This window comes from Eptatretus burgeri, chromosome 1 (genome assembly GCF_056783735.1).
Source record: "Eptatretus burgeri isolate ZD-2024b chromosome 1, Ebu_testis_v1, whole genome shotgun sequence".
NCBI classification, from domain to species: Eukaryota; Metazoa; Chordata; class Myxini; order Myxiniformes; family Myxinidae; genus Eptatretus; species Eptatretus burgeri.
In genome coordinates, this window is record NC_140961.1 from 60,791,449 (window position 1) to 60,816,276 (window position 24,828).

The 24,828-nt window shown below is 44.9% G+C and overlaps 1 protein-coding gene across 4 annotated transcripts in view; it reads right to left on the minus strand.

The window, feature by feature from the left end:
- Positions 1 to 24,828, minus strand: part of DNAI2 (dynein axonemal intermediate chain 2) — a 207,037-nt gene that overhangs the window by 109,506 nt on the left and 72,703 nt on the right. For all 4 annotated transcript variants that reach the window (XR_015059325.1, XM_085885608.1, XM_085885597.1 and 1 more), the window contains exons 5-6: positions 14,870 to 14,994; positions 11,571 to 11,713 (exon numbers count right to left, since the gene is read on the minus strand). Coding sequence is in view for 3 of the 4 variants with exons in the window: in XM_085885608.1 (XP_085741734.1) it covers positions 11,571 to 11,713; positions 14,870 to 14,994 (268 nt within the window). In the remaining variant the exon portion in view is untranslated. The remainder of the gene's footprint in view (positions 1 to 11,570; positions 11,714 to 14,869; positions 14,995 to 24,828) is intronic.

A 24,828-nucleotide genomic window follows, 5' to 3' on the forward strand; every position in this document is an offset into this window, starting at 1 on the left:
TTGTAAAAGAATATTTGTAATATGGAAGCATTTGTAATATTTGTAATATGGAAGCATTTGTAAAAGAAAGGCTAATCAAGAAAGAAAAGAGTTTCCACGAACCAATCAAGAAACAGAAACTCAAAACATTTGCGTCACGAGCAAAGTCAGTTAAAGTTACAGGGACAGACAAAAAAAACGAAGAATGTTGTTGCACAATGGAATGTGTTTGGTCAATTGATATTGCTGGCTCTTAAATACAACATAAGCATGGAAAAGGTCCTCAGTTATCCATTGGGGCCCATTCCATGGGCTCCAGCAACAGCTACAGGATCCCCAACGAAAACAGACAAGGCCAAGCCAATGCATACCCTGGAAGGACATGCTAACTTGTCACAGCGACTGACCAACGAAAGCATGAGTTACATAATCGATGGAAATGTCCTACTACAGACACAAGTTTCCATCCCAGAAACATTTGGAAAGCTGGCTGAAAGTTTGTTCGCACAACTTCCTAAAGTACGACGGATAGACTTCGTGACTGATACTTACAGAGACATGTCGATCAAAGAAGCAGAGAGAGAACACAGAAGAGCATCGTCAACGGACTTAATCAAGAGTCCGCTTACGAAGATCCCACGTGACTGGAAGAAGTTTCTGCGTAACTCAAAGAATAAAACACAACTTACCAAACTGCTTCTGCTGGAATGGAAAACGCCAAAGTACTCTGCAAAACTGGTCGAAAGAAGATTCCTGTTTGTCTGTGAGAGAGACTGCACATCCATCACAAGCTCAGATGGTAAAATTACTGAATGAGAAGATGTGGAAGAGCTACATTCGACTCAAGAGGAAGCAGACACAAGGATGATTCTGCACTGCCTACATGTGGCTTCACATTCCTCATCTGAGTCCACAATTGTAATTAGATCACCAGACACAGATGTATTCTTGTTGCTGCTGAAATTTGCGCAAGATATTCAACAGCGAGTGTTATTTGACACAGAAGTCGGCAACAAACGACGGATGATTGACGTTCATCGTGTAATCGCAGAAGCTGGAAAAGATATCTGTTCAGCACTACCAGCGTTGCATGCATTTTCTGGGTGCGACACAACGAGTTCATTCGTACGAAAGGGGAAGCTGCTTCCTTTGAAGACTCTTAAAGATCATCGGGATTTCTTGGCTACGTTCCTCTCATTAGGAATCACATGTTTGTTGTGCAGGAAGAAGTCAACATCATCTGATATCAACAAGCTACGTACCGAGCAGTTCTTGGAGAGGTTCAAGCCAAAATCTGGATCATTGTTGACCAGTTACAATGGAGTTGGCTTGAGCATACTATCGCCATGCCGGGCATCACTGCGGATGCATATACAGAGGGCTAATTACCAAGCACTGGTCTGGTGCAGGGCAGACCAGGCTATGCCAGATGTACCAACGCCAGATGGGCAAGGTTGGTGCATAGTAAATGGCGAATTGGATTTCCAGTGGACGGAGGGAGATTTGATGCCGAAAGAGCTTGTGGATTTGTACGATGAACCAGAAGATGAGGATGAAGAGGAAGAGGACCTTCCAGAAGTTGAGAGTTTTGAAGATGTCATTTTTGAAGATACAGAGGAATAATTTTCCATATTTGCCTTCGTGCTAGTCCGTTATTATATAGCCAGTACATTGGAACTTATAGAGAACACTGCCACGAGTTTCACCACATGAACGGTTGTTAGTTGTTAGACTCTACTGTACCATTTGCAAATATACCAATGTCACAAGTTTAAACTTGTTCTTGATAGCTTTGGAGAACCTGGACAACATATAATATATTGGTGGATTTATTGTTTATCAAGATATGCTTCAATAATCCTTGATGTTTGTCCACTAATGCTGAGATTTGCTAATTGGAAACGAATATTGGCACATGCAAAATAAAACGTGTCATTTCAATTTGATTTCAGTTTAATTTATAGCGATGGTTAATTGATAATATGACAAGTGATTGATATTCATATCCGTGTGATAATGAGAGCATCTGAATTAATTCTGCTTCGTAATAATCAACAGGTCAGAGATGATTGGAGAAAAATGCTCAAAAATATCATTTTCTGTTATGACGTCACTGTGACGTCATTGATCTTTGGGTCAATTAAATTTTCTTCATGTTTTTTTTTTATAAAGAACAGCTTTTATAAATACAGCAAGGTGAAATTCAGCAGGATTCACTCAAAAGTACACAAGAAAATAGCAAAATCTCACCCCATCCCCCATTCCTAAAATTATCAAAATTGCATCAGCAACATACAGTTGACCTAGCCTATACTTTTATTCCACCAAAATTCTGCTTGCAGACAAGCAGATTTCAAAAAGACATATAACAGGCTATTCAAAAATGACAGTCTGCAAAAATCCCCAGGGGGGGATGGTTTCGACTATTGGCCCATGGTCTATTACTGTTACTCGTCGAATGTGGGCCTGTGTGGAGTGGCTGGGGTTTCCCGGCAGGGCCAAGGCCTCGCCCCAGAAAGCTGGGCCATCGGATCTGTCCAATCAGAGGCGGACAGCGAGGTGTGTTCACCAAGGCCCCTCCCAGCTGAGGGAGGTCCATAAATTCCCGAGCACTCTCTGAGGCAGGTGGTCTTTTTGTGGTCTTGGAGGGTCTTTTTAAGGTCTTGGAGTCTTTTTAGGATCTTGGAGAGTGTTTTAAAAGTTCTTTTGAAGAGTTTTTGGTGGGCGTCAAGGCGGCGAACATGTCTCTGCTGGCCCTTTACGAGGAAGGGAAGAGCGACCCCGACCCCCTCCGTGGACCCCGGCCATTCACCACCCGAGCTCCACGACGAACCTCAAGTCCAACACGTGCGACTGGGGACCAAACCAGCGACCATTGTCATATGCCGCATCACGGAGCACGCCCTTCCTCCGACGGTCAGGTACACCACCGAGATCTGGCCCCCAGCTTGTCTCTCTCCACGGCTGCGAGGGTCCAATAAAGACTCTGGGTTTCTTTACATTTGTGTGTGTGTGTCTGCGTGTGGGCCCGTCTGGTAAGTCGAACTGAATAAGTGTTTGGATCATTGTAAATACTTCTTGCATATTCGCGTTAAGTCTTGCTTTGTGTCTTCATTTACTGTAAATAAATTTGTGAGAAATGCACCCAGTTCGTTTCCGTCCCTTCTTGCATTGGTCCAGCATGGTTCGGATCTGAGTTTAGCCGGGTTTTTATACCCGATAATCCGTTCATTCCAGCCGGCACGGCTTTGGCAGTTTCGGCTCGGCTGCACCCGAACCGGAGTTGGTAGTCGGTAGATGGGATTCTGCCGCATTCGGTAGAGTGACCCGGTTCGAGCAAGAAGTGCCAAGGGCGTGGATTCCCCGGTAGTCAAAATCGCATAGTTAATTAGGTCAATTGGTTATAGACAAATAGACCCTACGCTACGCGGTTGAGATATTGGCATCCACAGTCGGTTAGATGACCCGCCGGGTCGCGGAGTTATCCGAGCAATGGCCTACAATTCCGGGGAGTTTGGTGGGAGACGACGCAAGCCTTCCTCACCTCGTGGTCGATCTCGCCACCGACCCCCGGCCCACAATATATCTTCTTCTTCTTCTTTCGGCTGCTCCCGTTAGGGGTCGCCACAGCGGATCATCCATATGATCCGCATAGTGATTTGGCACATGTTTTATGCCGGATGCCCTTCCTGACGCAACCCTGGTCGCCTCTTACGACACAGGGATATGGTACACCTATTTTAACCGGGGTATACACCGGCCCAGTATACTGGTACTCATTTCGCCGACCTCGGAAGGATGACAGGCTGAGTCAACCCCCTGGTGTATTAATTCAGAGGCCCAACGGGGCTTGAACTCAGGACCTCTTGGATCCCAAGCCGCTGCCCTAACCACTGCGCCAACACCAGGCTCCGGCCCACAATATATATATATATATATATATATATATATATATATATACATATATATATATATATATATATATATATATATATATATATACATATATTATATATATATATATATTGTTGTGGTTGAGGAAATTCGCAAACCACCATTCAAGTCCCGTAGGTGAGGTATCTCTGTAAGTACATGTGTAGTTAGCCCAAACCCGTTGTTTAGAGGGAATAAATGTCATTCATTCGGGCTGCGACCCTTTAAGATAGCCGTTTTTCTGTTCTATATTTATTTTGAGCCAACCACCTCTCAACCGCCATCACACAACAACCACCAACCGCAACGCCGCTTCACAACAACAACAACGCCAACAGCCACGATCTTTACCGTCACAACTCGCTCTCGCAACCATCGCATCACCGCCATTCCAAGCGTCACCGTGGCCAGGGACCACCACAATAAACCCTCAACTACCTTCACCTCTCCTCCTTCTGCCGCCATTCCCGCACCGCTTGTGGGCACCGATCCTGGACTCGTACAGGGCGCGCGCCGAGCAGCGGGTGCAAAAAGCGGCCTTTCCGGGGAAGTCGGATCAGGAATGATTCACGCCCACTTCTGTTCCGTCCTATCAGCGAGCGCGGGGCGATTTGGCCCCGCCTCCAGGCGCGTCGGAGTAGAATCGATATATGCAAATTTGAGGATCAGGAATGATTCACGCCCACTTTTCCTCCGTCCAATGGGCGAGCGTGGCTCCGCCCCCGAGCCGATCCTGATCCGAAAATCTGCATATGGTTTCTCCTGCTGACTATAAAGCGCCGAGCGCGGGGCAAATCGAGAGAGAGAAGAGTTTCTGTTTTGGGCTCGAGTTGGAGAAGAGTTTCTGTTTCGGGCTCGAGTTGGAGTAGAGAGTTTCTGTTCCGGGCTCGGGCGCGTTGTGGCGGCGGTGAAGTGTGGCAGCAGCAGTCAAGACGGGTCTGGAGGAGAGTCGGTCTGTCGGGGTTCGGAGTCTGTCGGGGAGCTGCAGAGAGGAGAAGCCGGGAACGCGGTCGAGGGCGCAGTGGAGTCACTCGTCGCGGGACCCAAGCAAGCCAGCTATCCTCTTTCCCCAGAGCATCAACAACCCCCCCCTGTTTCCCCCCCCCACGCTGAGATAGTGCGAAAAGGGGGGCCCCGTTCCCACCCCATTCCAGGCAGTGCCAGCGAGGCCCGCGGAGGAGCGCGGAGTCGGGGCGCCGCCGCCATTTTGCGGCTCATCACCAGACGGGTAGGTTCGACGCAGTCTCGGCCCCAGGCCCGTCTGCCCCCTTGTAGTTGAGGGTGGTCCCTTTTTCTTTTGCTTTGGAGTATATGTGTTGTCGGCGCCGTCTGTAAAGTAAAACTGTGTAAGTGTTGCCGTGTGCTCGCGTAGTCGGTAGTAGATCTGCATTGTGTTTCTTTTGTTGCATTTGCTTTTGGTGCATAATTGTTGTGTTTCTTTTACATTTGCTTTTGGTGCATAATTGTTGTAATTGTATGTGTGCTTTCCGTTTGCCGCGGAATAAATGTGAATTATGTTGGACTGTTTTTCCCGTTTCGCTTCGTCTTTTCTTTAATTGAATCTCTATCTTACTTCACGTAAAGGGTTGGTCGTGGGCTAAATACGCCCAATAATTAATCGGAACCGTCGAGGTTGACGATAACACCGCTCGGTTATCCCGATAGTACGGAACGGGTCGCTTAAAGTGGCCCGTGCCCGAAGTTGACCTGCGGCGAGGTGCGATCACCCGGTCTACCCTCCGTGTGGGTACTTAGGTAGGTCGAATTTGGCGAACAACCCTATCCCACAAGGGGGGCCGATTGGCACAATCGTGGTGAGGCCGAAAGGCCCACCCGTGACTAGTTCCCGGCGTTAGTCCGAGAGGGTCACGACGGAATTGTCCGTCTGGTGGGCGACATGCCGCGATTCGAGTTACGTGGCCGTTCACACGCCGGCGGGCGCGAATTCGCAACAATATATATGTCTTTTATTGTTGTGGGTGTGACTCGGGGGTTAAAGATGCTGAGTGTGGTGCAGTTAATTCAGCATAAGAGTACGGTAATTAAATATACTGTAATATCAGATATTTGTTGCTATTAAGTTCAGAAAAGCACTGTGAACCTTCCATAATGTCTGTGTCTTGTTATCAACCTCTTTTACCTCTGTGTGGTGGAGATTTCCAACCAAAAGAGAAAACCCTTTTTAATTTCACAGGTCATTTATTATACAAAAACACATATATGTGGAAAGAAGAGTCTCAAGAGTCCAAGCAGATCTCTGCCTCTGAGCCAGAATACGTGGTCTTTTATACAATTGGAAAATCAGGAGGGGTCAGAACATCACAGAGCACTTGGCCAATCAGATGACAAGAAAGCTTTGTTTGCACACAAGGTCCTTTAAGCAAATTGAAAACAATGTTGTGCATAATTAAGCAGATAGTACTGTAAAAGAATGCGTCTTCCTTCAGGGCTTGCATGCACAGAAAACCTTCATTTACTTTTGGCAATGATAAGCATTTCTCTCAGCATGCAGATGGAGCATTTGGTATGCACAGCTTTTGCAGAAGAATTAGTCTATGACCTCAGCAGCTCGATGAGACTCCTGCTTGATAAGAGGACAATGGGAAGACAGAATTTGTCTTGTACAACTTTTCAATTGAATGGGAGGACAGAGTTGAAAAGAATGCCTTTGGGGACTAGACTCTCCGGCGTCACCAAATAAATTCTCCCAAATTTGACAAACAAGTGGAAAATCTAAGATTATATTGCTGCATATTTAACTAACATCTACCTATATATGACTAAAACTCTGATCTTGTATGTATGTATGTATGTTCCCGAAATATAGCCAAAACGGTACGCGATAGCGCAAAAACTTTCGGGCCACCTTACTCACCATTCTCCTGTGGTGTGCAGTATCAAGTTTCGTTAAAATAGGGCAACAAAAAAAATTATGAAAAAAATCAATTCCTCATTCAGTCAAGTACTCTTCAGGAGAATTTGATCAATGCAAACAACCTCAGCGGCATAGTTCGCTGTAGCTATCTTTTTTCTTTTTTCTTTTTTAATGATTTTTTTTAATCAACCACCGTCACAACGGAAACCCAACAGGTTCACGTGTCATCTAGTGCTATCTATGTATGTATATATATATATATATATATATATATATATATATATATATATATATATATATATATATATATATATATATATATATATATACACACACACAGTAGAATAGGCGTAAGTCGTCACCATCGGGACCGAGAAAAAAGTGACGACTTAGACATGTGACGATTTATGCATATGTGAACATTCATGATGACTGTGGGGTGAAGGATGAAGTCGCGCGTGGCCTGGACACGTACGTGTGAGAGGGCGCAACAATCTCTAAGCCGGCTATTGTACCAAAAGGGAAACACAATCCTCGGGGCATAGGTGGGGGTTCATTGGTGAGTTGGAAAGTGATCAAGCAAAGATGGAATTCATGAATCACTTTATCAAAAGTAAAGATAATGAACAACTGTAAGACAACTCATATACCATTGGTGATGGTATATGACCATCGACAAATGTGGAATGAATGGCTGTTAGAATTCATTCATTGGAATTAATGGAAATGAGTTTTCATATGGAATGAAAACTCGTATACCTTCGACAAATTATATGGCGCACAGTCATTGTGATGACTAGCACTCAATACCTATGTGAAAGTGAGTGTGGTGATGCACAAAACAAGCCAATATAAAATCATGATCGGACTTCAACACTAAGCTCGATCGATCCTTTACTCCTTCACCAGAGACTGCATTGCGCAGCCTGTCTACCTCTTCAGATGCATGTGGGACGGCGCGCTGACTGAGTTGAACGCAGCGCAGTTATAAATATCCTATCACTGGCGGTGTACACCAATGAGCGAGCATCACGATTCCATGAAATCAGGCTTCTCACGAGGTAGAAGTTCCGTGTGATGAGTTGGGCATGGTAATTTACTTGAGTTTCCATTACGCGGGAACGGACAACATCTGACGACTTAGACGAAGTGACGACTTAGAGATGACGACTTACAGACTTTATTCAAAGGGATTTAACATTAGATAAATTCGGGACTGTTTGACGCTGCCGACTTAGGCGAAGTGACGAGTTACACGTTGCAGACTTACGCCTAGTCTACTGTATATATATATATATATATATATATATATATATTTATATCTATATATTTATATATATATATATATATATATATATATATATATATATATATATATATATTGTTGCGGATTCGCGCCCGCCGGCGTGCTGACGGCCACGTAACTCGAATCGCGGCACGTCGCCCACCGGACGGACAATCCAGTCGTGACCCTCTCGGACTAACGCCGGGAACCAGTCACGGGTGGACCTTTCGGTCTCACCGCGATCGAGCCAATCAGCCCCCGCGTGGGATAGGGTTGCTCGCCAAATTCGACCTACCTAAGTACCCACGCGGAGGGTAGACCGGGCGATCGCACCTCGCCGCAGGTCGACTTCGGACACGGGCCACTTAAGCGACCCGTTCCGTACTATCGGGATAACCGAGCGGTGTTATTCGTCGACCTCGACGGTTCGATTAATTATCGGGCGTATTCAGCCCACTACCAACCCTTTACGTGAAGCAAGATGAGGATTCAATGAAGGAAATGACGAAGCGAAGCGGGAAACAGTTCAACACAAAGCACATTTATTCGCGACGAACGGAAAGCACACATATTCAATTCCACCAAAAGCACACAGAAAAGAAAAACACAATGCAATTTACACAAAAAGCAAATGCGACAATGCAGATCTACTACCGATTACGCGAGCACACGGCAACACTTATACAATTTTACTTCACAGACGGCGCCGACAACACATACCAAAAACCAAGGAAAAGAATACCTTCAAAGATGAGGCGGGCCTGAGGCCGAGACCGGGTCGGGCCTACCCGTCTGGTGATGAGACGCGGAGCGGCGATGGTGCCTCAACTCCGCGGGCCTCGCGGGCAGTGTCTGGTAGGGGGTGGGAAAGGGGCCCCTTGGTCGCACTATCTCAGCGCGGGGGGAAACAGGAGGGGGTTGCTGATGCTCGGGGTATAGAGGATTCCTACTCTGCCTCGAGTCCCGCGACGAGCGTCTCCACCTCGGCCAGGTCGCGCTGTCGGCCTCCCTGGGGTGCAGCTCCCTGCGCGACGCGAGCACCCCCTCGTCTGCCCTCGCCGCCTCTCCACAGCTCCGTCCCCTTTTTGCTCCGACTCCAACGCACACGACGACGACCAGCTCCTTTTTGCTCCTTCTTCCCAACTCCACCGCCCGCGAAGTCTTAACTCTCTGTCCTGGTGTTTCTGACAAACACGGTCGCTTATATAAGCCCCGTGGCTTCGCCTTTGACCCCCTCCCTTCTACCTTTCACCTCGCTCCCCATTGGCCCGAGAAAAAGTGGGCGTGAATGCTTTTTGATCCATAAATTTGCATATATCGATCGCCCTCCAACGCCCTGGAGGCGGGGCCAAATCGCCCCTCGCTCACCGATTGGACGGCAAAAAGTGGGCGTGTGTCGTTTTTGATCCGTTTTTGAAGCACAAAATCCGTGATTTTGTACACGCTGTTCGGCGCGCGCCCTGCACGAGTCCAACACCGGTACCCACAAGCGGCGCAAGAACGGTGGCGATGCGACGGTTGCGAGGTGTGATGGGAAGGTCGTGGCGGTTGTGGTGAAGCGGCGTTGTGGTTGGTGGTTGATGTGACTGGTGGTGGTAATCATGGCGATTGGTCCAAAATAAAGATAGCAAAAGAAAAACGGCTATCCTGAAGAGTCGCAGCACGCATAAATGACATGTATTCCCACTAGACAACGGGTTTGGGCCTAACTACACATGTACTTACCGAGATATCTCACCTAAGGGACCTGAATGGTGGTTTGCGAATTTGGTAACCACAACAATATATATATATATATATATATATATATATATATATATATATATATATATATATATATATATATATATATACATATATATATACATATATATATATATATATATATATATATATATATATATATATATATATATATATATATATATATATATATATATACATATATATATATATATACATATATATATATATATATATATATATATATATATATATATATATCTATACATATATACATATATATATATATTTATATATACATATATATATATATATATATATATATATATATATATATATATATATATATATATATATATATATATATATATATATATAGATCCATATATATATATATAGATCCATATATATATATATATATATATATATATATATATATATATATATATATATATATATATATATATATATATATATATATATATATATATATATATATATAGTTTTTTTTTTTTTTAAGAGTAACAAACATAACAGGTGGGTACATATTTCCTTTTACTAAACATGGACTAACAAGATCTCTTGCCAGGCCTATATGCACTTGGGCCAGTATGGGGATTATATATTTGTTGTTATTATAATGGTTAATCAATGATCCTCAGGTTTAATATGGAACGATATATCAGTTTATAGGGAATTATCAAGACCATAGTATCGTGAACATTTACTCGTGGCCTGTCAGTATCAACTCTGCATATTTAATGAGCTCTGACCTTTTCATTGTGAGAGACCTGAGAAGCTTAATTATCCTGCAGACAATTGAAATCGTTTCTCTCAATTCAGCGCACACAAAACATTCTTTGCAGAGTGGTTTTAGCCTACACTTTACAACAGATTTTATACTTCCATATTGTTTTAAAGCAAAAATAAAGAGAAATGAGTGCATAATTTGTTGACAAAGAACACTTATCTCAATATGAAAAAATATTTGTTTCAGTGTGATGAAGACACAAACAACAGTGCTTTGCAATAGTCATGTTATCCATCGAGTTTTCGATTACCAAAATATCCATGCTCATATTTCACAAGTTGGAATAAATTATTTTTACTTCCACATCTGTTATCTGTCTAAATGTTTCTTTTTAAAGCGTTCATAAGGCCTTGAAGTGTACATGTTGCGGGAAATGAACAAGTACCATAAAACAGTGGTTAACAGCGGTAGATTGACCTCAAGATGCTTGTGGTGAATGCTGTTAGAGTTTATGGCAAATGCTGTTAGAGCTCATGGTGTCTGCTGTTAGAGCTCATGGTGTCTGCTGTTAGAGCTCATGGTGAATGCTGTTGTGCTGAGTCACCCCATATATCTTCCTTCCTCATCAGAATTTGCCTATCCTGCTTTCATCCCCTCCATCTGTGTAGGTGTCACAAGATCCATGTCAGTGGGCTCGTTCTGCTCCCTCTCCCCAGGTGGGCCTTAATCCCTTCCATCCATCACACTTCATCTCCGCCGCTGGGCCCCCAGTGCTAGCTGCGGTCAGAGTTCCCACAGTGATGTAGAGCCAATCCTCATACTACAACGGCCAAGTCCCCAACATCATTCTCACTATCTCCACGATCCTTCTCTCCACATCCACCCTCCTCCCCTCTCTCTCTACCCCTCCCCCTGATGTGTGTGTATGTGCGTGTTTTTTGCTTTATATGAAGTGCTTGAGTAAAGTTGGCACAAAAGTTCGAATTCAATCCTTAAAGACTTACCAATATCCCAGATATAAGAATCCAAGCACATGTCAATCGGAGTTCGCTGAAACTCAAATTTTCCATAAGCTACTGCAAACTTGTGACTGCCATCAGGATGCCAGGAAAGATGGCATGCTGTCCTCTTTATGTGGTTTGGATCTCTGCACAAGTAAAACAAGCAAAATAAATTTTAAAAATCGTGAAAATGAATGATGCATTTGTGTTTAAAAAAAAAAATACTGCAGGTTGAGGATGAGCCAATGTTATTACTGTGCAAAAGTTCAGGTTATTTTCACTTTTGTGGTGCTATTCCCCATTTAACATTTCTGGGAAGTTAGAATTGTGCAATATCGATAGGAATTAAAATTTCTGTGAAAGTTAATTTATTATCACAGTTACCTTTAAGTATATCTTGTAAAATAAATTCGAAAAATAAAAAAGTTGTATTTTTCCTTTACATATTACATTATCATGTGGAAGTAATATTGTTGTGGTTCTACAAAACCACATGCCTCTAAGGCAATGGCACCCAACATACAGTGATCCCCAGACAGTTATTTCATAAGTCTTCATGCAGTTAGACCTCCCCTCATGTCTAGTGGGTTAACGGGATGAAGCACGTTGCATGGGTCTCATAGATTGGTCTATTATCTATCTCTTTCTCATATTCTGATTTCTACTCCAACCCTTTCCTTTAAGCAATGGTACAAAACAAGCAAGCAAGCACACACGACATTCAATATGCAATTGATAATAAGTACACCACGATACCTCCCGTGGCTCGGAACCACCACACTCTCTCCACGACACACTACACAACCCACGCATCGGCATCGTGCACCATTATTTCTTTCAAATCTGTGAGCCAATTTCCAACTGGCATTTCACCTTGCTTCGCACCTCACTCACCAAACCTCACTATTTCGACCACAAATACCTTCCGCACATGGAAAAATATTCCCACACCTCCTCGTACCTCGACATCACTACAATTCACCACTCTATAATAGAGGAGTACTGCACGACTCGGGCTGTCCTCAGCACTGCGCAAAGCTGGGCCAAGCAACAAACGTGAATACCTTGACTACATCTCACCAGGGACGTCTCAGGTGAGCACGCGGAATTGAAACTTCCCTCATCCAGTCGCCACACCACGGCAAACCAGGGGCAACGAGGAGTCGCAAGAAGGGCGATCCAGGAGTTTGGTACGGAGCTCGGGTGTGCATTTTGACTCATAAGAGGGGGCCCATGAGTGGCGTGGAAATTCTGTTGCTATTTGACATTCAGACTGCACTCGGAGTACGTTCAGGGCTGTGGTGCCGGCTTCGGGAGAATACCCGATGTCGAGTCAGGAGCTTGGACCATTGCCGAAGCGGATGTGCAACTGAGACAATTTCTGGTCCCAGAGCCTGGCAGGGTGTGGTTTGGGCCGCGGTGGCCAAATCGAGAAGCAGGATTCGGGTCACAGCGCGTCGCATTGGGTCATCACCCTACCCTTCACCCGGGGCTTATAAAAGGGGGAGCGCAGAGCTGCTAGCTCTCTTCTGTTCATTTCCTCTTCTTCGCTGCCTCCCCTTCACTGGCTCTTCGCTCGCTGTCTCGTTCTTGGTGTGTGATTGCTAGGATGTGCTTCTTCTTGAAAGCCTGATTGAGGGCGACTGCCGAGACTTCTCGCCGTGCTGTTAACGTTCCACCACCCCCGTGCAGCCAGACAGACCGGTGTGGAGCGCATGTTGCTATGAGTCCCGGCAAAGTGTTTAAGCAGGAGATAACACGCCGCATCTTGAGGTGGGAATGCTCAGACGGAGCATTCCACGGAGGTACATACTACACAAACAAACCTATACATGGCTCGGTTAGGGATCTTTCTCCTCTCTCTTTGTCCACCTCTCTATCCCATCTTCTTTGGATGCACAAAGAGCATCATTACTGACTCACAATCCCAATTTCCCCTGGCACGACACTGCACCCCCACATTGCACTACACCACACCTCCACTCCCACACCTTAGACACCACCAGTATTCCTCCCACCTACCTCTCCCTAAGTGATCTAGATTGCGTTAGTCTGCTGATCACGCCAGGTATTGGGATGCCGTTTATCCCCATCTGCTTTCTTTCTCTCTGGGCTATATCTAATCTTCCGTGTGTGTGTGTGTGTGTGTGTGTGTGTGTGTGTGTGTGTGTGTGTGTGTGTGTGTGTGTTTGGTATGTGATGGCACCTGTCCTACTTTAAGTTTGAATTGTATACTTTCCAGAAATAAAATTTGCAGGAAACAGTATGTGGATTTTTGTCCAGTAAATAACAATAAATTGCTGAAGTAATCAACACCAGTTACATTTATGTGAATTGCAAGAAACCACAATAAAAGTTGAAAGCTAGTGCATATGTTAAATTAGTTTTCAACAGCTTTTTCCCTTGCTTGAAAGTCTATGAGTGGGTTCAGAATGTTGCCAAGAAAGCAACTTTCAATAGAACATCATGTGAAGATGAAAACTCTGTGAGAATAAGGGCACACGATGAAGAAAACAGCAGAAAAGCTGAAGATCTCCTTCAATAGTGTGAGGAACACTTTGCAATTCTTGAAATAAACTGTCTCGGTATAAGACAAGAAAAGTCAAGGAAGACCCAGAAGAATGGCCCCAAGGCAAGACAAGCACTTGATGTTGTTCAGCTTACGTGATAAAAGAAAATCAAGTCAGCAGCTGACAAATGGAATGAGAGCAGACCTGATATGCAAAAGGTGAACCCTTAGGCCAAGTCCACAGCCTACATTCTCTGCTTCTCCATTGTCTCTTAGCCTTCTGTGTCTCTGAAAATGTCTTTGCAATTAATGTAAAAGTACACTCACGTATTGATGTCTTTATCCTGAATGTGGTACATGGACCAGCTCCTCCATAAGCCTTAGATCAATGTAAAACCATATATATGTTCAATCCTTTTCAATATTTGCAGACTGGAGAAGTTAAGGATATAGGGAAAACAATAAGAAGTGTTGCAGGAAATAAAATAGTTCAATGAACATATTTTTGGAGTTGTAAGTTCTATGGAAAAACAATGAATTAATGAATGAGGATGATTTGCTGGAACGACTTTTGGGTAAATTATAACAGCAGTGAGAAGTAAAAATAAAATAAAATAAAGAACCACAGAAGAATACTGCAAGATAATTATCGAAGCAAAAAAAAAAATCATAATTTAGGTTTCTGTAGTTTATCTTTTATGCTGTAACCAGCAGGCTGTTTTTGAGCAACTGTGCAAACTTGAAAATTAAAAAGTAATTTTGTTCAACAATCACCTATTATGGTAAATACAACCTGAAAAAATTGATGGTTTTTATGGAGGGATAATCATCATCAAAATAAAGCTCTCCTCCTTCACTCTCAAAGTAGTCCTTGTCTAAGCAGAGACAATTGTTCTGCTTGATGTAATGCTCCATTGCCTAGGTTGTGAAAGGGAAACAGAAAAAACAATCATCATACTAAAGTACTCATTTTAGTGTCACTGTCTGTCTGTCTGTCTGGCCGTGATACATTCAATCGTTACTTATCCAATGTCAACCAAACTTTCCAGCGGGATTAAAGGTCACACGAAGGAGGTTGTAGCGACTTCATTTGCCCACCCTCCCCAACAAGGTTTTCCACCTTGGATAAACATCAAGTTAAGGTGTATAGATAGCTTATTGTGGCGATTTTCCAAGACTGCTTCTAATAATAAAAACAATAACAATAATGATATGACAAAATAACATAAATAAGTTAAAATGTAAATATAAAAAAATATTAATACTAATAATATTTCCCCACCCCATCCCCCCCCCATAAGGAGTTTTTCCTCTTTGCACAAATGCCATGTTAGGGTGTATAAATAGCTTATCATGGTCTTTTGTTGGGCACAGCTACAGGAAATAAAAAAATATGATAAACCATAAACACAAATAATTACCTTTTTAAACAGTCACTACTGCTGTTTAACACTAAACTGAAAGGGAGGAAACCCAACGTTCTTGAGACATTATATGCTTATCGCATCTCCTACAGACGAATGGACCCGAGCCAACTCGACTTGCTAGGTCTCAAGGTAGCCCACAAGCTAGACCGCAATAATGTTCAGCAAATAAGGATCTTTAGCAAGTGTGACGTGTAATAGTGCCACTGACACCCTTATGGCCAAATTGTGACTTTTATTTGATGCATAACCCAATCCTGATGGTTTGAATTTTTTTTCTCCAGGTAGAGACACCCCAAATCCACCTTGAGAATAAACAAACAGTATCCTATGATCCCAATCAAGTGTGAGAGGTGGCTAGGCATTTGAACCCATAGGTACGTAGACCATTTGAACCCATAGGTACATAGACCATAGAGAGTGTGTGTACTCGTAAAATTAAATTCACGAACTTGAAAAAATTTCAAACAATTTGTTTTGTCTTGTATGATAATCACGAAATTAAAATTAAAATATAAGAGATGTCATAAAGGCCCAAATCCTTTACAAAATTAAAAAAGGAAGTTTTAAACAAGAACAACTTTTGGGTCCTCATATTTTTTTTGGACTTTTGGGTGATCGGGTATTTTGGGTATTTTGGGTCTTCAGGGTTTTTTGGGTCCTCGGGAACTTTTGGCCCATCATTGCTTCTGACATTAAATCCTTCCTCTTCTCCAATGGCCTGATTGCCGATCATCATTTTGGATTCAGACCAGGTCACTCTACCCTTGTCTTGATGCTCCTGCTTTCCCAACAATGGATGGAGGTTCTCAATGCCAGACATGAGATCAGAGCCATCGCCCTAGACATATCGCGTGCTTTCGATAAGGTCTGGCAAAACACACTGCTCAGAAAATTCTCTTTCTACCTATCTAAGGCAATCTCAATTCATGGCTCACAGACTTCCTCTCCTGTCACAGTCAATGTGTGACCCTCAATGGAATACTCTCATCCCCTCTTCCTCTCCAGGCTGGAGTTCCTCAACACAGTGTTCTGGGCCCTGTGCTTGATCTGGTTTTCATCAATGGTCTCTCTGATTCTCTCAAATTATCTTTATCTCTTTGCTGATGAATCCACTCTCTGTCGTCCCATCTATCATCCCTCAGATTTGCAAGCAGCAGCCTCTTTACTCTCTGCAAATCGGGACAAAATCACAAACTGGTCAAACACTTGGAACATGTCTTTCAATCCTGACATATCTCACACTCTCACCAAGTCTCTCCAAAAGGGCCATCTGGAAGTACCCCCCTCCCCCCACCTGGCCAGTTCAGGTAAGGTATGGGAGCATTTACCAGAGCGGCACATCACTGCGTCCACTTTGCTACAGGGGGCCTCCGTCTGGCCAAACCCCAGGAAGATGTCTGGCCCATCCCCATCTACTTCAGATGGTGCTCAACCTGCTACAACCACGAGGCATGTGGTCGATCCATTGGCCTCCTCCACTCACGAGGCTCCCTCGCTGAGAGAATATGGTGAGAAGGATCAGTGTCAGGAAAACAAGCCACATGTCGATACAGCTGACTCTGATGCTCACGGACAATGCAGGTAACAAATGTTATTTAAGTCTCTCTCAGCAACCGCTCTTTGGACACAAGTTCTGACAAGTGATAGCCAAGGATTCTCTGAAGAGACCTGATATCACAGGAATTACGTCTCCATCTCAGATCCCTGGTCAGATTCGAAGTCTCACATCCGTAGAGCAAGAATGGAAGCACCAAGGACCTGAAGACTCAGATTTTCATACTCCTGCACAGGTACAGACAGTGCCACACCCCATGATCCAGTGAATCCATGACTGCCCAGGCTCGATTGAGACGTCTATTGACCTCTGGCTCATAGCCAGCAGAGATATGAGTATCACTGCCAAGGTAAGTGAATCTCTCCCTCACCTCAACATCCTCACCACAAACAGGCACAGACAAGATAGCAGCATCAAAGATGTCATCAAAAGCCTGGATCTTAGTTTTGATCCAGGAAACCCATTATCCCAGCAGCTCAGACTCCTCATTCAGCACCTTGAGGTCTCCCAAAAGGATATCCAATCTCCTCAAAGATGACTGCATCAGCTGCAAAATCAAGGTCAGAGATCTTGACATTCCTAAACGATGCACAGCAGCTTGAGCTCTCAGACATCCTCCCCAGAATCCAGTCCATACAAGTGCTGATAAGTGTGGGGTCCAGTACACACCGCTGACGAACTTCAGTGACAACTGGAAATAAGTCAGAGATGGTATCACCACATCTCACAGCACTCGCAGTACCAGAGTATAGTTCAGATATCAGATTGATCAGTTGTGGTGACACCCCATAAAAACCAAGAATCCTCCAGAGGGCATGCCGATTCACTGAATCGAATGCTTTGCAGAGATCAACATAGGTTGCAAGCAGCCCCTGCCGAAACTCTTGTCTGCATTCGGTGAGGACCCGAAGAACAAGGATACGGTAACTCGTTGATCTTTTGGTATAAAGCCTGACTGCTCTGGCCTCTGTTGCTCAATTATTATCAGGTTAGGTCAGACTAGATCTGTGACTTGCTACAGGTACCATGTAAACCTGTACGAACCTGTTCCATGGTCGGGTTGTCGGCGACTAAACCGTCCCCCCAACAAGTTTCTTCGTGAGGAAGGTGTATGATATGGACACCCAGCACGATGAAGAATAAAACCTGTCAAAGGGCAAAGGAGCTCCTTGTGAGCCTTTTCCAATGGTATCCAAGTCCATCTCCACTCATGGTTTGCAGAATTCATCTCCTGTCGCAGTCAACGTGTGGCCCTAAATGGTGTTCTTTCATCCCCTCTTCCTGTCCAGGCTGGAGTTCCTCAAGGTAGCATTCTGGACCCTGTTCTTTTTCTGGTTTTCATCAATGATCTCTCCGACTATCTGGAAAATCCTCTTTTTCTCCTTGCTGATGACTCCACCCTCTGCCATACCATCTGTCATCCCTCAGACCAGCATGCAGCAGCTTCTTTGCTCACTGCAGATCTGGGTAAAATCACAAAATGGTCCAAAACGTGGAACATGTCTTTCAATCCGGACAAATCTCACACTCTCACTATGTCTGTCCGAAGGGCCATTTAGAACCTCCCCCCCCCCACCATCCACTTTCTCAACAATCCTCTGGAAGAAGTCCTTTCTTTCAAACTTTTGGGTCTCCTTTATTTCAAGCTTTTGGGTCTCACGATCTGCTATGATCTTTAATGGTAAATCTACATTTCAAACCTGGCCTCCGAAGCCAGTCGCCGGCTGAGAATCCTCCGTCGTGTAAAGTCCTTCCTTGGCCCACCTGAGCTCCTGACCACTTACAAAGCTTTGGTTCACAGCCTGATGGAGTACTGCTGTCCCATCTGGGCTGGTGCTCCTGCCTCCCAACTTTCTCGGCTTCACACTGTGGAAACCAAGGCATTTCGGATCATTGGCATCTCCCGCGATGAGGCTGAGTCCTTGGGCCTCTCACTCTCACCGCAGGCAGGTCGGTGGTCTTTCTGTCTTCTACCATATCCTCTCCAGTCTCCCCCCCCGGTTCTCTCTGCAATTTGTCCCCACTACATTTCGGCAGGGCGCTCAACATCCACCAACTACCCCCATCTGGTAAAACTACTAAAATCACGAATCACTGCTCACCTTCACTCTTTCATTCCTCTTTTTTTCTGCCATTGCAATAAACTCCCTCACTCTATTCAATTCCATTCTTCCGTCCAGGCGTTCAAAACAGCTGTTTATCACCACCTATTATCCCCCATCCAAATCCTTAATCCACCCCAAACACACCTCCTTCAAATCCTCTGCTTTACTTCCTGAAAGTCCCTGTAATGTCCATCTTGTAGTCCGCATGTTCCCTGCCCCATCCCTCTCCCTTCCACAGATCTCCTTATGTCTCTCTTCCCCACTGTTCGGTCCTTCCCACTCCCGCCCCTCTTGTCTCATGCCCACGTCGCTGTGCGTTGTGTGTTAGCTCTCATACGAGCCACGACAAGGTATACAAAATAAATAAATAAACAGTCATCCATATATAGTGCCCAAGTGTCTGCAGAAGTCCTGCAGTTTTTTGTATACCTTGTCGAGGCTCTTGTGAGAGCTAACACACAACTCACAGCAAGGGGGCATGAGACAAGAGGGGTGGGAGTGGGAGGGACAAAACAGTGGGGAACAGACACATTAGGAGATCTGTGGAAGGGAGAGGGATGGGACGGGGAACATGGGGAATAGAAGATGGACATTACAGGGACTTTCAGGAAGGAAAGCAGGGAATTTGAAGGAAGTGGGCTTGGGTGGATTATTGGGGGTAGAAAAGATCGAGGATTTGGATGGGGGATGATAAGAGGTGGTGGTGAACAGCTGTTTTGAAAGCCTGAAGGGAAGAATGGGAAAGAATAGAGTGAGTGAGTTTATTCCAAAGGTGGGAAAAAAGAGGAATGAAAGAGTGAAGGTGAGCAGTGATTCGTGATTTTGGTAGTTTTACCAGATGGGGGTAGTTGGCGGACCTTGAGCGCCCTGTGGAAATGTGGTGGGGATAAATCGCAGAGAGAGCAAGGGGGGGGGCAAGGCTGGAGAGGAGATGGTAGAAGACAGAAAAACCACCGACAAACCTGCGGTGATTGATTGAGAGGCCCAAAAACTCAGCCTCATTGCAGGAGATGCCGACAATCCAAAATGCCCTGGTTTTCGACAGCGTGAAGCCGAGAAAGGTGGGAGGCAGGAGCACCAGCCCAGAGGGGAGAGCAGTACTCCATCAGGCGACAAAAAAAGCTTTGTAAGTGGTCAGGAGCTCAGGAGGGCCGAGGAAGGACTTTGCACGACGGAGGATTTGCAGTCGGCGACTGGCTTTGGAGGCGAGTTGGGTTACTTTTTATTAGGAGATTGGTGTCAGGATTTTCACTCTGGCCACCATACACTACCGTACACTTCATTCTACAAAACATTCCAGAAGCATAAAAAACATCTGAAAACCCACTTCGTGGGAGTACCTACTGTGCAGCTTCCCTTCGCAGGGCAGCTCACCGGATGATGGGATTGGTGAAAAGCCTTCAGGACCCCCAATCTTTGATGATAAGAGGGAAACCATGGGGTAACATTCCGAGGTCAGATTGTGGGAGAGTGTCGGGGTAGTGATGAGGTGTCGTCCACCAGACGGCGTTCTCCTTGGGTTAACCTGAGGCGGTTCCTTCGGTTTGGTGTCAGGAATGTCCTATCCCTAAGAGAGGATGATCACATGTCTCAGTTATTATCTTAGCTCAAGCGTTTGGACATTGGTATTGCAGCACTCTCTGGATTGCGGAGACTGGATTGGAGATTCGGAGACTGGATTGCGGCGAGATCATGGCGGGTGGTTACACCTACTATTGGTCTGGTCACTCTGATGGTTACTATGCCCAAGGAGTTGCTGTAGCCATGTCCAATAAGCTTACTCCAATGATAATTGAGGTAACACCGGTCAACAAGCGTATTATGAGACTAAGGATTCGTCACTCCTCAGGTGTCATTTCCCTGGTCTCAGTGTATGCTCTGACTGAGGCGAGTGATTTCACCATGGACACATTCTATGCCACGCTCGAGTCTGTGGTTGATCAGTGCCCCAGGCGAGATCCACTTCTAGTTTTGGGGGATTTCTATGCATCGACTGCAACTGATGGGGATGGTTATTAGATGTGTGTTGGTCCCCACGGGTCTGGAACTGTGAACCAGAATAGCCCTAAGTTCCTTAACTTTGCAGGAAGTCATGGACTTAGGGTGGCTGCTTAATGGTTTCAGCGCCCACAAGCTCATTGCTGGACTTGGTATTCCAGCGCAGGTGGTGTGGCAAAGGAGATTGACCATGTGCACGTTGATGGTCGCTGGAGGATGATCCAGAATTGCAGGGTCTTCCTAAGTGCTCAGTTCTTCAATACTGACCACCGGCTTGTTGTAGGAACTCTGAACTTGCACCTTAAATCCAGGAGAATTGTACCATCCCAGCTGAGGCTTTATGTTGGCAAGCTCAGGGATTAGAGGGAAGCTGAGGAGTTTGTGAACAGGCTGAGAGGGGATTTGGAGGGTCTGGGTGTTTTGGGGAATCCTGAGGAGTTGTGGAGTGTCTTCAAGACTACCTTCCTTGATGTTGCTTGTGGATGTCTTGGAAAGCACTGTCAGGCGAAGAAGAACTTTGTCTCCCAAGTGACACTGGAAAGCCTTGACCAGTGTCGCAGGACCAGGCTTAATAGCAGAGCTGAGTTGTAAAGGGTGTTGAGGTGTAAAACTGTACGTGTGCTGAGGGCAGATGAGGAGGCCTATGTGTGAGGAATCTGTGAAGGGTAGAGCATCACCTGTGGTCAAGTGATTATCGTCTTGCTTAAAGAGGAATTATTGCATTGTGTTCCTCTAAGCCTGTCTCTTAGTGTATGGTAGTTAGAGCGGAGAGTGGTGGGCTCTTGACAGAGGAGTCTGAAGTGAAGTCCCACTGGGCCAGTTACTTTGGGTGGCTGTACCAGGCTGACCCACCAGCTGTTAGTTGGACATCAGGGGTGTAACTATCCTAAATGCTGACCCTCCAATCAACTGCGACCACCTTCCTTTGTGGAAACACAGGTTTGCGGTGAAGCAATTGAAAGAGGGAAAGCTCCTTGGATCTGTGGCATACATGCTGAACTTCTCAAGACTGGTGGAAATGCTGTATGCATATCATTGCCTGTGTTCCAGACAGAGCACAGAACTGCATGCATCATCCCAAGTGATTGGAAATGGGGCCTTGTTGTCCCTCTCTTGAAAGGTAAGGGTGATCACCAGGACAGCAACAGCTAAACAGGGGTGATGCTGCTGTCAGTGCCAGGCAAGGTCTTTGCTCAGATAAAATTATTGATCAGGTTTGCCACCACCTGCTCGAGCATTAGCACCCAGTGCAGTCGGGCTTCACGCGAAAGATAAACAATTGACTGTATCCTTCTTGTCCACACAGAATGCAGATGAGAGTTTTGGCAGGGTCTGCTCGCAGCCACTGTTGATCTCTGCAAAGCATTTGATACACTGCATCTGGAAGCCCTCTGGAGGATTCTTGAACTTTGAGGTGTTCCAGCAAAACTTATCAATATGATGTCTAAATCCATCCTGGTACTGAGAGTGCTGCGAGGTGTGGTGTTTCAATATCCGACTTCTTTCCAGTTGTTACTGCAGTTCCTCAGGGGTGTGTGTTGGCTCCCACACTTTTCAGCGCTTGTATGGACTGGATTCTGGGGCGGATGTCTGAGAGATCAAGTTGTGGTGCATCGTTTGGGAATGTCAAGATCTCTGATTTCGCTGATGACTCAGTCTCTTTACGGAGATGCTAAATAACCTTATGGGGGCCCTCGAGGCACTGAACGAGGAGTCGGAGACACTGGGATTATGGGTTTCCTGGGTCAATACAAAGATCCAGGCTATTAATGACATCTTGGATGCTGCAATCTTGGCTGTACCCATTTGTGGTGAGGATGTTGATGTCACGGATAGATTCAGTGACCTTGGAAGTGCTATTCATTTATCCACATGTTGTGAGCCAGAAGTCAATATACATCTGGGTCAGGCCTGGGGCATCATGGATTCACTGGATAATAGGGTGTGGGACTGTCGGTACCCATGTCGGATGACAGAAGTCTGAGTCTCCAGATCCTTGGTGCTTCCAGTCTTGCTCTTCCGATCTGAGACTTGGATTCTGACCAGGGATCTTAGATGCAGACTTAACTCCGTCAGTGCCAGGTCTCTCAGAGAATCCTTCGCCATCGCTGATCAGACTTTGTGTCCAATGAGCCATTGCTGAAAGACTCAGCTGAGATTTGTTGCGGAGGCTCGTTTTCCTAACGCTGATCCTTCTTCCCAGATTATCTCAGTTAGGGACACTTGTGAGTGGAGGAGGTCAATGGGCTGACTACATGCCTCATGTTTGCAGCAGGTTGATTGGCATCCCACGGAGATGGGGATGGGCCATGCATCTGCCTGGGGGATGGCCAGACAGAGGCGCCTGGCATGCCAGTGGAAAGTGGACACAGTATCATGCTGCTCTGATGCATGCTCTCATACCTGACAAGGTCTTTTGGTTCTTTTGGTTCCTCTGGGTCTTTTTGGTCATTTGGGTCTTTGGGACATCTGGATCTTCTGGTTCTTTTGAGTCCTTGGCATCATATATATCCTCTGGGTATTTTGGGTCCTTGGGGGTCTTCTATTTATTTTAGGTCCTCGGGAGGGGGAGGGGGCATATTTTGGGTCCTCTGGGTACAATTGTGGGTGGTGTCAGGTCAACTGTCCAATGAAAGGGTGAAGAGGGGACATATATTCAGACATACATAATCACAAATACTTGCGCCATTGTACATCAATGAATATGCATAACACCCCCAGTAAGAGTAAGGTAGGCCCAATTAAAGACAGGCTTGGTTGATTGAGATAAATCATAGGAATGAGCCAAAAAAGACTCTCAATTTGGCTTTGCACCTGCCAAAAGACAAATTGTTGAGAGTGGGGCAGAAAGTCAAGAGGAGAGTGTTTCTGATGCAACAGTATGAGGACAAGTTGACGGGAACAGTGAGGAGAGCATATGCCCTCGTGTTTAGCCAGCACATCAGCAATCTCAGCAGGTGCCTTTGCCAGTAATGTTATGGGTCTCTTTACGGAGACTTCCCATTCCAAGCAGCAGTGACTTTGAGAAGAGATGGCAAGGAAAGTTCCAGGCAACGTGAAGGACAAAATCCATTGGCTTTATTACGATGCAGAAGAGAGATAAAATGTTCTGTGATGTATGTCAGAACTCTCCAGCAATTTTGGGGGGTTTTTGGACACCCCTCCCAAAAAAATGGCAAAAAAAAAAATACAAAAGACCCATGGCACCCTAAAAAAAATTGTTCATGTGAAGCACTGTATAACCCCTATTCAAAAGACAAGGTTGAGACAATTGCCATATAAAAGAGAAAATTAAAGAAGCTCATAATACATTTTAAGAGCCCAAATTTTATTTGGATGTTTCTTCAGAGCAATTCTAACAAAGATTATTTAAAATTAAAGGTAAAAATCTCCTTCAGAATTCGGGATCTGAAAATTTAAAATATTTTTCAACCCTAGAAAACATGTTTAGTAAAGAATGAAATGGTGGAACTGTATGTCTTTGACTATCTGTCGAACAAGTAGGGTTACAAACAAAAAAAGGAGTTTATCCTTATGATTATCTAAATAACTTTGGAAAAAATAACAACATGCATTTACAAAGACATAAAGATTTACATAACAGAATGAACATCTTGATCTTTTTAGTTTGTATGCAGCACAAGGCTGCAGGACAGCCTCATTGGCC